Source organism: Mustela lutreola, chromosome 3 (genome assembly GCF_030435805.1).
Source record: "Mustela lutreola isolate mMusLut2 chromosome 3, mMusLut2.pri, whole genome shotgun sequence".
Taxonomy (NCBI): domain Eukaryota; kingdom Metazoa; phylum Chordata; class Mammalia; order Carnivora; family Mustelidae; genus Mustela; species Mustela lutreola.
In genome coordinates, this window is record NC_081292.1 from 48,844,992 (window position 1) to 48,860,064 (window position 15,073).

Consider the following 15,073-nt stretch of genomic DNA (forward strand, 5'->3'; position numbering starts at 1 on the left):
GATTCTTTGCAAACCTCCAACTCCCTACTGTTTAAAAATCTGAAAACTATAAACTTTTTTACAAGAAAAAGACCACCCTCGTTCAAAGACTAATACACAATTACTTGAAGTGCAAATATTTACGTGGCACACGTAATAAAAGAAATAAAAGCCAGACTAGGATCAGAATTCTGTAAAAAATACTGCTTTTCTGTGTCTACCCTAGAAACTAGAACTGCTAGTTGGAATCCACAAAATCCAGTGCCTCCTCCATATATTATATGGAGATGTGTATATATAGCAAACTTTTCTTCAAAGATTTGGTGGGAATAGCTGATTCCGTCCATGTTATCAGAGCTATATGAAATATATCAAGTACTGTACTAATGCACAAAAATTATAATAAATGTACAATGAGGTTGTAATACTAACTTTCATTCCTACCTTACTACAGACTCTATGAAACCCTTAGCCAAATGTAGCTAAGTCAATCTTATAAGTTCTGTCCTAATCTTTAACATATTCTTTTCTGCTGCCTTGATTTCTAATTCTCTTCCTATCTGGGCTATATTGATCCCAGTTTCTCCACTTGCAATTGTTTAAGTACAGAATATTAATCAAGTATATTGTTATTATACCTGATTTTCTTCAATACTAAATTTCTAGATGAATTACATATTACACCTAAGAAAAATTTCCCTTTCAATATTGAGGTCAGTATGCCTCTATCTCTGTGATGGTTATAAATTCAATAATTTAATAAGTATGGGTAGAAAAGAGAGAGGAGGAATATATCTGCTCTATTTTCTATCAGTAAAAACAAGTGTATCTAAATTATAAAGGCTCTCCAATCTTTATAAATATCCTCGAGCTCATAAATCACTAGTGTGGTAGTTTAAAGATGCCCTCAAATTCTTTGCTGCTCCTCTCATTGTAAGGATTCTGTAAAAAGTACTACTGTCCTTTCCCTCAACTCTGTAACAAAAGATTAAGACATTATGGAACTTCTAAATTATAAGAAAACTTATAGCTACTGAGCTGCTAGAGCCACCATGTAAGAAGCCCAGCTACCCTGAGACTGCCATGTTATGAGGAAGTTCAAGCTAGTTGTACTGAGAGGCTGCTTGAAAAGAGGATAGCCAGACAGACCCATCCATCCTAAGCTCAGAAATGGCTCATAAATGTGAGAGAAGAAAACACCTAGGGCATTCCAAACAGACATAATGTGTAGAACAGAGGAACCCAGTCAACAGTTAGAATCAAGGCCCCAGGCATTTGGCCTCAATAAGTCTGCCCAACTATCTCCAGTCATTAAAGTCACCCCAGCTGAGGGTCTACTCATCATGGAGCATTAATGAACCATCTCTATTGGGTTTTCCACAAATATCCAACCCACAAATTTATAAGTCCTAATAAAATAGTTGTTTCATAACAGTAAATTTTGGTGTGATTTTTTTGCAGCAAGGGATAAGCAGAACAACTAGTTAACACCCTCCATTGGGACTAATTATTTAGCCATTTCATAATATTTATCAAGAAGTTGTTAATAACATGGTATTTGCTAATGTTTCCTATAGAAAGAAAACCATGATTAGGAGGAAATGTGTTATAACTTAGTTGTGATCTATACTCCCAAGCATAGTGGTCTTTTAATGTAATAATAAAAAGCAAAATATATATGTTTTCTTTTCACAGGTATCTGAGGTGTTATTACTGGGCTGTTCGAACTTTAATTACCATTGGGGGCCTTCCAGAACCACAAACATCATTTGAAATAGCTTTTCAACTGTTGAATTTTTTTTCTGGAGTTTTTGTGTTCTCCAGCTTAATTGGTCAGGTAAATAGAGATGTGAATCCCTAGATACATAATGGTACAATTTTTGAAAATCTAATAAGTCTTTATAATTTTACAAAAGAAAAATCAAAATCCATCTAGTGCTTTCTTTATTTTTACTAATGTTTATCTATTTTAATGAATTGGAGGAAGATGTGAATGAGCCAACACTGCCTTTCAATTTTTAAACTGTTTTATCTCTCAGAAGACCTATCCACAGTGAATGTCATGTTAGACTCAGAGAAAATCAAGTTTCTAGATTGACTTCTTGGAATTTCCTGAAAAACTTTAAAATCTCCCTTCTTTAATTAAACTTCAAGTATTGTCATACAGTCCCTAGATTAAAATCAACTTGAGAGGTTACTTAAACCGGAGGCTACTAAATGCCATCTAAATATATTTAATTAATAAGCCATTGGCTCACAAATGCTTACTATTACATCTCTTTGTCCTTATTCTCAAGGAATCACAGTCTGGTAAGAAAGTAAAACAATTGCAAAGAACTATTGCAAGATAGTTGACATTTGCAAGGCATAGAGTCCAATATCTTTGTGGACTCCCAGATTTACAAGAAATAAAAACCTGAGAGCATAGCATTCTTAGAAGGTATACTTCCTTAGGAGGTACTTCATATACAATATGTTTGAGAACAAAAAAGTCATGTTGAGATTCATATCCGGGTAAAGAGTTAGGCAAAATCACAAAATGACTATCACCACTAGATACATCATTAGTTCTTACCACACTCACTGTGGTATGAAAAAGTCCCGTGCTTTAACAAAATTTAGCAATAAAAACTATTTTTATAACATTTGAGGCTGACCACAATAGTTAAAACTCAACTCCTACACCCAAGAATATCAGGGTCTGCTATCCATGGTGAGTACAAAAAGAAAGTTTGAAATCTCTGTATTAGTTCAGAATAGGGAAGTTTCCCAGAAGAATGTATTTGCAACATCTTAAAAAAAAAAAAAAAACAGATAGGATCCAGTAGTTATAGACAGGTAGTCCAAGCAATCAGAAACAGTTTGAAAGATGGCAATGATAAAATACAAGCATGTTTGAGGAAATAGAGTACAGAATGACCAGAGAGAATGATGCTTATAAGTAGGTTAGAGATGTATCTAAGGACAAAATATTTTAAGGGCTCCAAATATTAAAGATACTGAACTTTATCTTAGCAGAAATGGGAAGTTAGCCAATGAGACATTTTGAACAAAGGAGTGATTCAGGAAGATTAATCAAAATATAATATGAACTGAAAGATATGATACTGTTTTTAAAAATAGGTTTAATTCCAGACTGTTGGGTGGGTTTTTTTGGGCAACCATCTTGGGGGAAGCTCATTATGGGAGTCAGATAAATGATGTGAAATAAAGAAATTACATTTTTATTGCAAAAAAAGAAAGTGGGTTTTATTATGGGGTGCATGGGTAGCTCAGATGGTTGAGCGTCCAACTTTTGATTTTGGTTGGGATCATGATCTCAAGGTCCTGATCTCAGGGTCATGGGATCAAGCTCCACACTGGGGCTGGAGATTCTCTCTCTCTTTTTCTCCCTCAGACCATCCCCACCTCTCTCTCTCTCTCTCTCTCTTTCTTTCTCTCTTTCTCTCTCAGGCACAAATAAATAAATCTTTAAAAAATAAAGTATGTTTTATTATTATTTATGTATGTTGAGGCCAACAAATCAGGAGACAACTGACCTTGAAAAGATAGTTTGTTATACAAACAGACCCAAAAAAGAAAGGTCACAATATGCCAAAGGGCCACGTGGGGAAGCACCAGGGAAGGAACAGGTGAAGCAGGGTAAGCAGATTTAGGATTGGCTAGTTTGGAGAATTTTCACAGGTTCTAGGGAGTAGAGGCTCTGTCTGGTTGGCTGGTACTTGGCTGTGGGGTAATTAGGTGGATCAAGTGAATAGTAGCCTGGAATATGAGAGTCCAATAAAGAAGACTCTTGGGAGTATAGCCTCCCATTGGTTACTTTGTCTATGAAAGGTGCACTCCCAGTGAAGTTGTTTGCTGTCTCTAGGAATTAGCTAACTGGGAGAGTTAGTACTAGATATCAAAGCATCAAAATACAGAAAATTTTAAAATATGGTTAAAAAGATAAATAGGGATATGGGCAACTCAAGGCTGAACATGGTAACAGAGTGGAGAGAGAGATTGTAAAGGAAACTGTAGAAAATATTTAGGTTTGGGAAAAACACATAAGCAGCAAAAAACTGTAAGTATAAAATATCATCATCTTAATGGCTTAATCATTACATTGACAATGATTGGAAATGGAAAGCTGGCTTAGAGAGAAATGCAATTAATTTGAACATAAATAACAGAAATCTTAATATTCCATAGTTTCTCATAAAATCTGTGTGAGGTAGTCATATCCCCTGCTGTCTTACTTTTATACATGAAGCAACTCCAGTTTAAAGAGATTAAAGGGCATCCCTAATTACTACATGTAATTCACAGTTGTAATGATAAAGCCATATAATATTGTTTGTAATAGTAAAATTTTAACATGTATTTAGCACTTACTATGTCCAAGGCAATGTCTATAAAATTAAAAAATTGTATCTTGCTCCTATTAAATTTTCTTGCTACTTTGAATATGGTCTTTGGACTAAGGGCAGAAGAGCCACTTGGAAAATTTAGATTTCAGACCTCACCCCAGAACTAGGAAGTCAGAATCTGCAATTTAACAAGATCTTCAGGTGGTTTATATACATATGAAGCTTGAAAAATGTTGCTTTACACACCACACCACATCTTCCTCTACATTGAATTTGAGGTTCTGACAGGAACAGAAAGAAATATCAAGCCACTGAAAATGTAGTACTAGAGTCTCCCCCCACTACCACAAAAAAGAGTGAGAAAGGAGATACAGATTTGTGTCTTAAGCTCTCATAGTAAATACAAGATGCTGAGGAAAACAGTTAAAAACCAAAAGGGACTGGGACACAATCTCCATATATTCAGAATTCCCACATATAACCACACCAAGTACTACACCCTGAACCTAATGATGACATTTTAACTACAGTATTCTATTCTCTGATACAACTCATAGAGACTAACATTTTCTCCTCCTAATCTGGAACACATCATGGAACGCATGTCTTCTGACCAATGCTACCAAAACCCAACGCTGCTGAAGGATAGTGCATAAACCATTCAGATTACAGTCACTATAATTCCTGTGTCCTCAACGTTGATCAATAATGCTCTTAATTATCCTTGGCTTCCAATTTAAAACTCTATATAATCTCCAAACCCAGCCACTAATACTCTAATTCTCATGGCCTTTTGTGACTTGGTAATGTGTTCCATCTGTCAAGAATGGCTTGTAAAAAGGAGGTCTAGTAACTGAGGTTGTGAAGGGTATTTAGAATAGCGCCAAGAATTAAGTCAGGAACTGAAATAGATGTATCCAGTTGGACTCTCTGCATAGCTCCTCAGCAGATACTTTTGATAAGAAGAAAAATCCATTTGACTCTAAAAATATAAACTGATGAAGGCACCAAAATAAAAGAGCCATTTGAAGTAGACCTCAAAAGAATGAGTAGTTTTTCGACAAGCAGAAAAGGCTCAGCTCCTAGAATGAACAAGCAAAGTCTCAAGAATGTAAAAGTGAGACCCTGGTTTTCCTCCGTATTATAAACCCATAGTCAAAGCAAATTTACAACCACTTGCTTCCCTCTATGTGAGAGGAAGAGTCAAGCTATATATCTTTTTTGTGCTGAGACCTTAAAGATCAGCTTTTAACCTAGAGTGGGTTTTTATGGCTGAGTTATAAACATCCAAGAACTAAAACCTGACAGTTCCTTAAGTATTGTCACAGCAGTAGATGATGCTTCAGTAATTTCAGCACATTTCAACTTCTGCTGAATACTGTGCCTTAAGCATGATGAGATTTGATTTTATCTGTCTAAACAACACAAAGGGAAGTACAGAGGTTGCAATTTCATGATGAATTGAGTCCATAAAGCCAGGCACACTGGATAATCTATGAAGGATGCTTTCAAAGTGAGACTCACAAAAATGTACTAGACATTGTAACAAGAAATTGCTCAACTTTCTTTGTGTATACCTTGAATAAGCACAAACTGTATAATTTTTAAAATACCAACTAGCATCTTTGAAGTAATATACAGGTTTGCAAAGAAGATTGGGTGCAGTCACATGCATTATGTGACTGAATCTTCATGAAAACTTCACATGGTAAGTAAGACAGGTCCTATTGTTGTCCTTATGGGGTCAGAGGGAGGATATGATTTGCCCATTGTTTTATATAAATTAAGATTCAATATTAGCGTGTTAAAAATCAAGTAGTGCATTGGAGTGGAATGTATCTCATAAAAACTCATAATTCAACTGGGCTTTTAGTAACTCTTGCAGTTCCTCTGCCAGGTGTGAAATGACCGTATTTGTGGTTTTAGATGCAAGATGTAATTGGGGCAGCTACAGCCAATCAGAACTACTTCCGAATCAGCATGGATCAGACTATTTCCTACATGAACACTTACTCCATTCCTAAGACTGTGCAGAATCGAGTTCGGACTTGGTACGAATATACATGGGACTCTCAAAGAATGCTAGGTAAGCAAGGCCAATTAAATCCCCGTATAGCATGTCCCTGTAATGCAAGTTCTCTAAGTTAGAAGCAGGAAGTAATTGGATTTGAGCAAAAGACTGGAAAACAACTAAATGATCTTTAGAGTATTAGTTTAATACCATGAGATTTTCTTTCACATATCCAAACATAACTTACCAGTTATGCCAATGCTGAAAAAGCTATTCCTGAGGATGTGTCAAGTGAGGAAGAACAGCAAAAGAAGCACTAACAGGTTCCTTCCTTCTCTCTAACTGTAGATACTGCTCCAACTCCTTGATTTAGGAGGAAACTAAATACAAACAGTCCTTGGAAACAAGGAGTTATGTTTTTATAGAAAGGATATTCATATTTAGAATCAATATTGGAATCAAAATAAGGATATATCAATTCTTTTTTTTTCTAAATGGTTGTAAGGAAACATCAAAAATAATCAATTCTCAGAAATTTGTACCATACTAGAGACTAAGAGTGGACAGATTTGTTTATGGAACATTTTATCAGCCTGAAGGTCCATCATTAAATTCACATACAGAAAAATCATTAATGTATTTGCATTCTTCATTGAGTTAATAAGAAAGTAAATAACAATAATTTGAATTTACTCAGCAAATTTCTTTTTTTTATTGAATTTTTTAAAGATTTTATTTATTTGACAAAGAGAGACACAGTGAGAGAGGGAACACAAGCAAGGGGAAGTGGGAGAGAGAGAAACAGGTTTCCCACTGAGCAAGGAGCCTGACGTGGGACTCAATACCAGGACCCTGGGATCACGACCCAAGCTGAAGGCAGACACCTAACGACTAAGCTACCCAGGCACCCCAGCACAGTTCCTTTTAGATTTCATTCCCAGCTGAGCCATCTACCAGTTATGCATAATTTAACAAGTCACTTACAGTCTCTCTGAATCTCGGTTCTTTTTTGTTTGTTTGTTTATTTTTTCTGCAAAGCAGGAATGAGAACACTTACCCTTACGGTTGTCACAAGGGTCAAAGAAGATAGTGACTGAGCTCAGTGAGCTTTCAAATGGCCCATGGTACTCATTATAACTTGCCATCCTCAGGATGTTAGAGCTGGAATTTACAGAATCAAGACAAAAACAAGATCCTTTTTCCATTAGGTTGCTCACGAGCCATGTCCAATAATCACTAAACTTTACATCTTAAGTTTCAGTAACCACAATGTCCTAAAACTATTCAGAGCTATTATGTCATCAATACTTAAAATACTTCTTTTCTCCATGAAAGTGATAGTGTGATTGTGATACATATGTATGTCCAATAGAAGTAATAAAAGTATAGAATTTGATGCAGCTATTTATAAAAAGAGTTGGCACTTTATTTCCTTAATTTTTAAAATTTCTCTGATACTTACGTGATTTTTTATTAATTGTTCTGCTTGTGGGTTTCTGTGTTTGTAAAGATGAGTCTGATCTGCTCTGCACCCTGCCTCTCACCATGCAGTTAGCCCTCACCGTGGATGTGAACCTCAGCATCATCAGCAAAGTCGAGTTGTTCAAGGCGAGTGCTTTTACGATGAATACGAAAACACCGTATCAATTTTTCCATAAAGTCAAAGCTCTTGCTGTATATGGCATTTATTATTTTTATTGCCTTATGTTTTAACAAAATCAACAGTCTATAATTTATGTGGAGTTAGATTCAAATAATCTGTGTGTCTGTCTTCAACAGATGACTTATTCTTTAGAAACCACTCTCTCCTAATTGGTGTCAGAAAAGAGTTCTTCAGGCTGTTCTTGAATTAATTTAAATACAATTAAACTCTGTCTTTGCTACTATGCATGCCATTTCCCATTTATGAATGTACCTTGACAATGCGTGACAAACCCCAAATTAGCTCTGGATTGGCCTGACGTTCAGAGAATTGTGCCTAACCATGTCTTCTATTACTAATGTTTTGGATTTAGAGTTTTTAGATGGCCAAATTCAAATTGAGAGGCTTTTTAAAATATTTTATTTATTTATTTATTTGACAGAGAGAGAGATCATAAGTAGGCAAAGAGGCAGGCAGAGAGAGAGGGAAAGAGGGGGAAGCAGGCTCCCCACTGAGCAGAGAGCCCGATGCAGAGCTCTGTTCCAGAACCCTGAGATCATGACCGGAGCTGAAGGCAGAGGCTTAACCCAATGAGCCACCCAGGTGCCCCTAGAGACTTTTTTTTTTTTTGGTAGAAAAAAGTGCATGACAGAAATTTTTACTTTTGGATGTTTTTGATTTTACCATCCTCACCTCTTCTTATTGCATTGTACTGCATATAAGCGTTTCTCATTAACATTTAATTCTGCCGGTAATGTTCACTGATTCATCTATTCAATTATCTGTTCATTCTGTTCATTCAATGGCATTTATTAAGTTCCTACTATGTTTCAGGCATCATTTTAGCCACTGGGAATACAACAGTTGAAAACAAATACTTGCACGCATAGAGCTTAAATCCCAAAAGAGGGGAATTAAAAAATAAATATGAAACATGTTTGGAGGTGATAATTCTATGAACAAAATTGAACAGGCTAAGGAAGATGAGAATGTACCAGTCAAAAAAGGCTGCTCTCATGAAATGCAACTGAGTAAGCAAAAGACTGCAAGAGGCAAGGAAGCGAGGCGTGCAGATACTGGGGAAGGGAAGGAAGAGATGGACAGAAGGACAATATTATAGGAAGACAGACAAAATGAGGCCCTGAGTCAGGAGCATCCTAAAGAAGCCAGAATAGCTGAAGCAAAGGTAGAGTGATAGGAAGCAAAATAGTCAGAAGACAGTAAAAGAAAGGGAGTCTGGGGCATCAAAGTGGCTCAGTGAGTTGAGCTTCCAATTCTTGATTTCAGCTCAGGTCTTAATCACAGGGTGTTGGGATCAAGACCTATGTCAGGCTCTATGCTTAACATGAAGTCTGCTTGCTCCTCTCCTTCCCCGCCTGTCCCTACTCCTGCTCACACACATGCTTGTGTGTGCTCGCTCTCTCTCTCTCTCATATAAATTGGAAGGAAGGAAGGAAGGAAAAGAAAGATAGGAAGGAAGGAAGGAAGGAAGGAAGGAAGGAAGGAAGGAAGGAAGAAGGAAAGAGAGAGAAAGGGAAGCTGGGACACCTGGGTGGCTCAGTCAGTTAAGTGTCTAACTCTTGATATCAGCTCAAGTCTTGATCTCAGGGTTGTGAGTTCAAGCACCCTATTGAGCTCCATGTTGGGCATGGAGCCTACTTAAAGGAAGGAAAGAAAGGAGGAAAGAATCAAAGAAGGAAGGAAGAAAGGGAGGGAGGGAGAGAGCCAGGCAGTGGGGGGCAAGTTAAAGGAGGACCTTGGAGGCTCTAGGATAAACCCAGATTGTACTGTGACATGCAAATGCCAGTGAAGAATTAAGCAGATGACTATTTAAGATCAGTTTGAAGGGATCATCCCACCTATAATGTGGAGAATAGACTGTGGAAACGAAAGTGAACAGTGAGGAGATCAAATAGTGGTTACTGCAACTATGCATAGAAGAGATGATCATGACCAGACCCAGAGTAGTAAGAGCAGAGTTGTTAAGAAGGGGCCAAATATTGAATATATTTTTTTATATATAACATATAGTGTTTTATTAGTTTCAGGCATACAATATAGTGATTCAACACACCCATACATCACTTGTCACTCACCATGGCACGTGTATGCCTTAATTCCCACCCTTATTATACTTTTGATTACAGCCATCCTAGTGGGTGAAAAGTGGTATCTCATTATGGTTTTGATTTGCCTTTTTTTTTAATTAAATTTTTATTTACTTTTTAATTTCTTTTCAGTGTTCCAGAATTCCTTGTTTATGCACCACACCCAGTGCTCCATGCAATACGTGTCCTCCACAATACCCACCACCAGGCTCACCCAACCTCCCACCGCCCTCCCCTCCAAAACCCTCAGTTAATTTCTCAGAGTCCACAGTCTCTCATGGTTTAAATATATCCAATACTGGATATATTTAAAGAAAGGGGCCAAAGTTTTTGCTGTTGCAGAGAGAGAGAAAAAGAGAGAGAAAGGAATCAAAGCTGACTCCATGGATTTAAGCCTAAGGAACAAGAAGAACAAAGATACCATTTGCAAAATAAGAAGTCTTTAAGTTTAGGGTGAGGGGGAGAGAAACAGACTATTTGGGGATATGTTCATTTGAAGTGGGAGTTAGACCTCCAGATGAAATGTCATGTAGGCAGTTTGATGAATAAATCTAAGTTCAGAGGAGATGTCCAAGCTGGAGTAATAAATTTGGGCATATTAACACATTGATATATTTTAAGCCATGAGACTAGATGTGATCCTCTAAGATGAAAGTGAAGACAGCAAAAAAGATGTAATCCAGACAGAAATCTATGTCTTGAAAATACATAATCAACACCATTGGGGACAGTATGAAGAAGCAGAAGCTGTATGGTAAAATGGTTGGGCAGAGTCACTTTCAGTGTTAGGTTCACCCCTGGCTCCATAGGATACCAGTGTTAGGTCAGTATTCTATGACTCTTTTCTTGATATATCCAGATTTTCTTTTTAAGATTTTATTTCTTTATTCGACAGAGAGATAGAGAGCACAAGTATGCAGAGCAGCAGGCAGAGGGAGAGAGAGAAGCAGGCTCTCTGCTGAACAGGGAGCCCAATGCAGGGCTCCATCCCAGGACCCTGGGATCAACACCTGAGCTGAAGGCAACCACTCAACCGACTGAGCCACCCAGGCACCCCTAACCAGATTTTTATGAAGATATGAACCATGTGATTTTCAAATAGACAGATGACACAAAGTAAAAAGGAATAGTTTAAAATGTGTTAGATTACAAAACTTAAAAATAATTGAATATTTTAAACAATAAGCAAAGTCAAGATTAATTTCAACAACATAAAAGTTCCAAATTTATGCCTAAAATTGAAATATTACAAATATAAAAAGAGCCACAGTCAGTTTTATAACAAATTTTTTACACTTGGATATTTTTGCTCACCTCAAACTCTGTATGAATCAACAGAGTTATGTTTACAGTGTCCCAAATTTTTAACATAAATTTGATTTTCTTGCTTATTTCAGCAACATATCACATTGCAAATAACCAGTTGTAAGAATTTTTGCAAGGTAGATAAACCAAGGGAATAAGAGGTAGGAGCTGAATAGTGGACCAAGGAAATAGTAAAAGAATGATTTTTTTTAAGATTTTATTTTTTTTAAGATTTTATTTATTTATTTTTGAGAGATTGTGAGTGAGAAGGAGCAGGAATGGGGAAGGGGCTGAGCAGAGGGAAAATCAGGCTCCGCAGTGAGCAAAGAGCCCAATGCAAGACTCCAGGGCTCAGGCTCCCTGCCAGGACACGGGGATCATGATTGACCCAAAGGCAGATGTTTAACTTAACTGACTGAACCAGCCAGGCACCCTTGTAAAAGGAGGATCTTATAAATAACATTGTTTTATGATAATACAAACCAAATCAATGATTGCTTCTAGTGAGGTGTGAAAGCCACAAAGCTAAATTATTTTCACAGTATTTTAAAAATGTTATAACACTTTCTATATTTTGATGACTAACTTAACTAAGAATAGGTAACAACAATTGGCTCTCTTAAAAAAAAAAAAAACGTTAAGTTATATACCAATGACTTCTTTTTTTTTTAATTTTTTATTTTTTATAAACATATATTTTTATCCCCAGGGGTACAGGTCTGTGAATCACCAGGTTTACACACTTCACAGCACTCACCAAAGCACATACCCTCCCCAATGTCCATAATCCCACCCCCTTCTCCCAACCTCCCTCCCCCCAGCAATCCTCAGTTTGTTTTGTGAGATTAAGAGTCACTTATGGTTTGTCTCCCTCCCAATCCCATCTTGTTTCTTTGATTCTTCTCCTACCCACTTAAGCCCCCATGTTGCATCACCACTTCCTCATATCAGGGAGATCATATGATAGTTGTCTTTCTCTGCTTGACTTATTTCACTAAGCATGATATGCTCTAGTTCCATCCATATTGTCGCAAATGGCAAGATTTCATTTCTTTTGATGGCTGCATAGTATTCCATTGTGTATATATACCACATTTTCTTGATCCATTCATCTGTTGATGGACATCTAGGTCCTGTCCATAGTTTGGCTATTGTGGACATTGCTGCTATAAACATTCGGGTGCATGTGCCCCTTTGGATCACCACGTTTGTATCTTTAGGGTAAATACCCAATAGTGCAATTGCTGGGTCATAGGGCAGTTCTATTTTCAACATTTTGAGGAACCTCCATGCTGTTTTCCAGAGTGGCTGCACCAGCTTGCATTCCCACCAACAGTGTAGGAGGGTTCCCCTTTCTCCGCATCCTCGCCAGCATCTGTCATTTCCTGACTTGTTTATTTTAGCCATTCTAACTGGTGTGAGGTGATATCTCATTGTGGTTTTGATTGTATTTCCCTGATGCCGAGTGATATGGAGCACTTTTTCATGTGTCTGTTGGCCATCTGGATGTCTTCTTTGCAGAAATGTCTGTTCATGTCCTCTGCCCATTTCTTGATTGGATTATTTGTTCTTTGGGTGTTGAGTTTGCTAAGTTCGTTATAGATTCTGGACACTAGTCCTTTATCTGATATGTCGTTTGCAAATATCTTCTCTCATTTTTTCAGTTGTCTTTTGATTTTGTTAACTGTTTCCTTTGCTGTGCAAAAGCTTTTGATCTTGATGAAATCCCAATAGTTCATTTTTTCCCTTGCTTCCCTTGCCTTTGGCGTTGTTCCTAGGAAGATGTTGCTGCGGCTGAGGTCAAAGAGGTTGCTGCCTGTGTTCTCCTCAAGGATTTTGATGGATTCCTTTCTCACATTGAGGTCCTTCATCCATTTTGAGTCTATTTTTGTGTGTGGTGTAAGAAAATGGTCCAATTTCATTTTTCTACATGTGGCTGTCCAATTTTCCCAGCACCATTTATTGAAGAGGCTGTCTTTTTTCCATTGGACATTCTTTCCTGCTTTGTCGAAGATTAGTTGACCATAGAGTTGAGGGTCTATTTCTGGGCTCTCTATTCTGTTCCATTGATCTATGTGTCTGTTTTTGTGCCAGTACCATGCTGTCTTGATGATGACAGCTTTGTAATAGAGCTTGAAGTCCGGAATTGTGATGCCACCAACGTTGGCTTTCTTTTTCAATATCCCTTTGGCTATTCGAGGTCTTTTCTGGTTCCATATAAATTTTAGCATTATTTGTTCCATTTCTTTGAAAAAGATGGATGGTACTTTGATAGGAATTGCATTAAATGTGTAGATTGCTTTAGGTAGCATAGACATTTTCACAATATTTATTCTTCCAATCCAGGAGCATGGAACATTTTTCCATTTCTTTGTGTCTTCCTCAATTTCTTTCATGAGTACTTTATAGTTTTCTGAGTATAGATTCTGTGTCTCTTTGGTTAGGTTTATTCCTAGGTATCTTATGGTTTTGGATGCAATTGTAAATGGGATTGACTCCTTAATATCTCTTTCTTCTGTCTTGCTGTTGGTGTAGAGAAATGCAACTGATTTCTGTGCATTGATTTTATATCCTGACACTTTACTGAATTCCTGTATAAGTTCTAGCAGTTTTGGAGTGGAGTCTTTTGGGTTTTCCACATATAGTATCATATCATCTGTGAAGTGATAATTTGACTTCTTCTTTGCCGATTTGGATGCCTTTAATTTCCTTTTGTTGTCTGATTGCTGAGGCTAGGACCTCTAGTACTATGTTGAATAGCAGTGGTGATAATGGACATCCCTGCCGTGTTCCTGACCTTAGCAGAAAAGCTTTCAGTTTTTCTCCATTGAGAATGATATTTGCAGTGGGTTTTTCATAGATGGATTTGATGATATTGAGGTATGTGCCCTCTATCCCTACACTTTGAGGAGTTTTGATCAGGAAGGGATGCTGTACTTTTGTCAAATGCTTTTTCAGCATCTATTGAGAGTATCATATGATTCTTGTTCTTTCTTTTATTGATGTGTTGTATCACATTGACTGATTTGCGGATGTTGAACCAACCTTGCAGCCCTGGAATAAATCCCACTTGGTCGTGGTGAATAATCCTTTTAATGTACTGTTGAATCTTATTGGCTAGTATTTTGTTGAGTATTTTCGCATCTGTGTTCATCAAGGATATTGGTCTATAGCTCTCTTTTTTGATGGAATCCTTGTCTGGTTTTGGGATCAAGGTGATGCTGGCCTCATAAAATGAGTTTGGAAGTTTTCCTTCCATTTCTATTTTTTGGAACAGTTTCAGGAGAATAGGAATTAGTTCTTCTTTAAATGTTTGGTAGAATTCCCCCGGGAAGCCGTCTGGCCCTGGGCTTTTGTTTGTTTGGAGATTTCAATCTGTTTCAATCTCCTTACTGGTTATGGGTCTGTTCAGGCTTTCTACTTCTTCCTGGTTCAGTTGTGGTAGTTTATATGTTTCTAGGAATGCATCCATTTCTTCCAGATTGTCAAATTTATTGCCGTAGAGTTGCTCATAGTATGTTCTTATAATAGTTTGTATTTCTTTGGTGTTAGTTGTGATCTCTCCTCTTTCATTCATGATTTTATTTATTTGGGTCCTTTCTCTTTTCTTTTTGATAAGTCTGGCCAGGGGTTTATCAATTTTATTAATTCTTTCAAAGAACCAGCTCCTAGTTTCGTT

General features: G+C 37.1%; 1 protein-coding gene across 1 annotated transcript in view; it reads left to right on the forward strand.

Moving 5' to 3' along the window:
- The window catches only part of CNGB3 (cyclic nucleotide gated channel subunit beta 3), a 170,960-nt gene that overhangs the window by 105,244 nt on the left and 50,643 nt on the right, over positions 1-15,073 (forward strand). Inside the window, exons 11-13 of the mRNA XM_059166079.1 lie at positions 1,675-1,816; positions 6,255-6,414; positions 7,850-7,947. Coding sequence (XP_059022062.1) covers positions 1,675-1,816; positions 6,255-6,414; positions 7,850-7,947 — 400 coding nt within the window. The remainder of the gene's footprint in view (positions 1-1,674; positions 1,817-6,254; positions 6,415-7,849; positions 7,948-15,073) is intronic.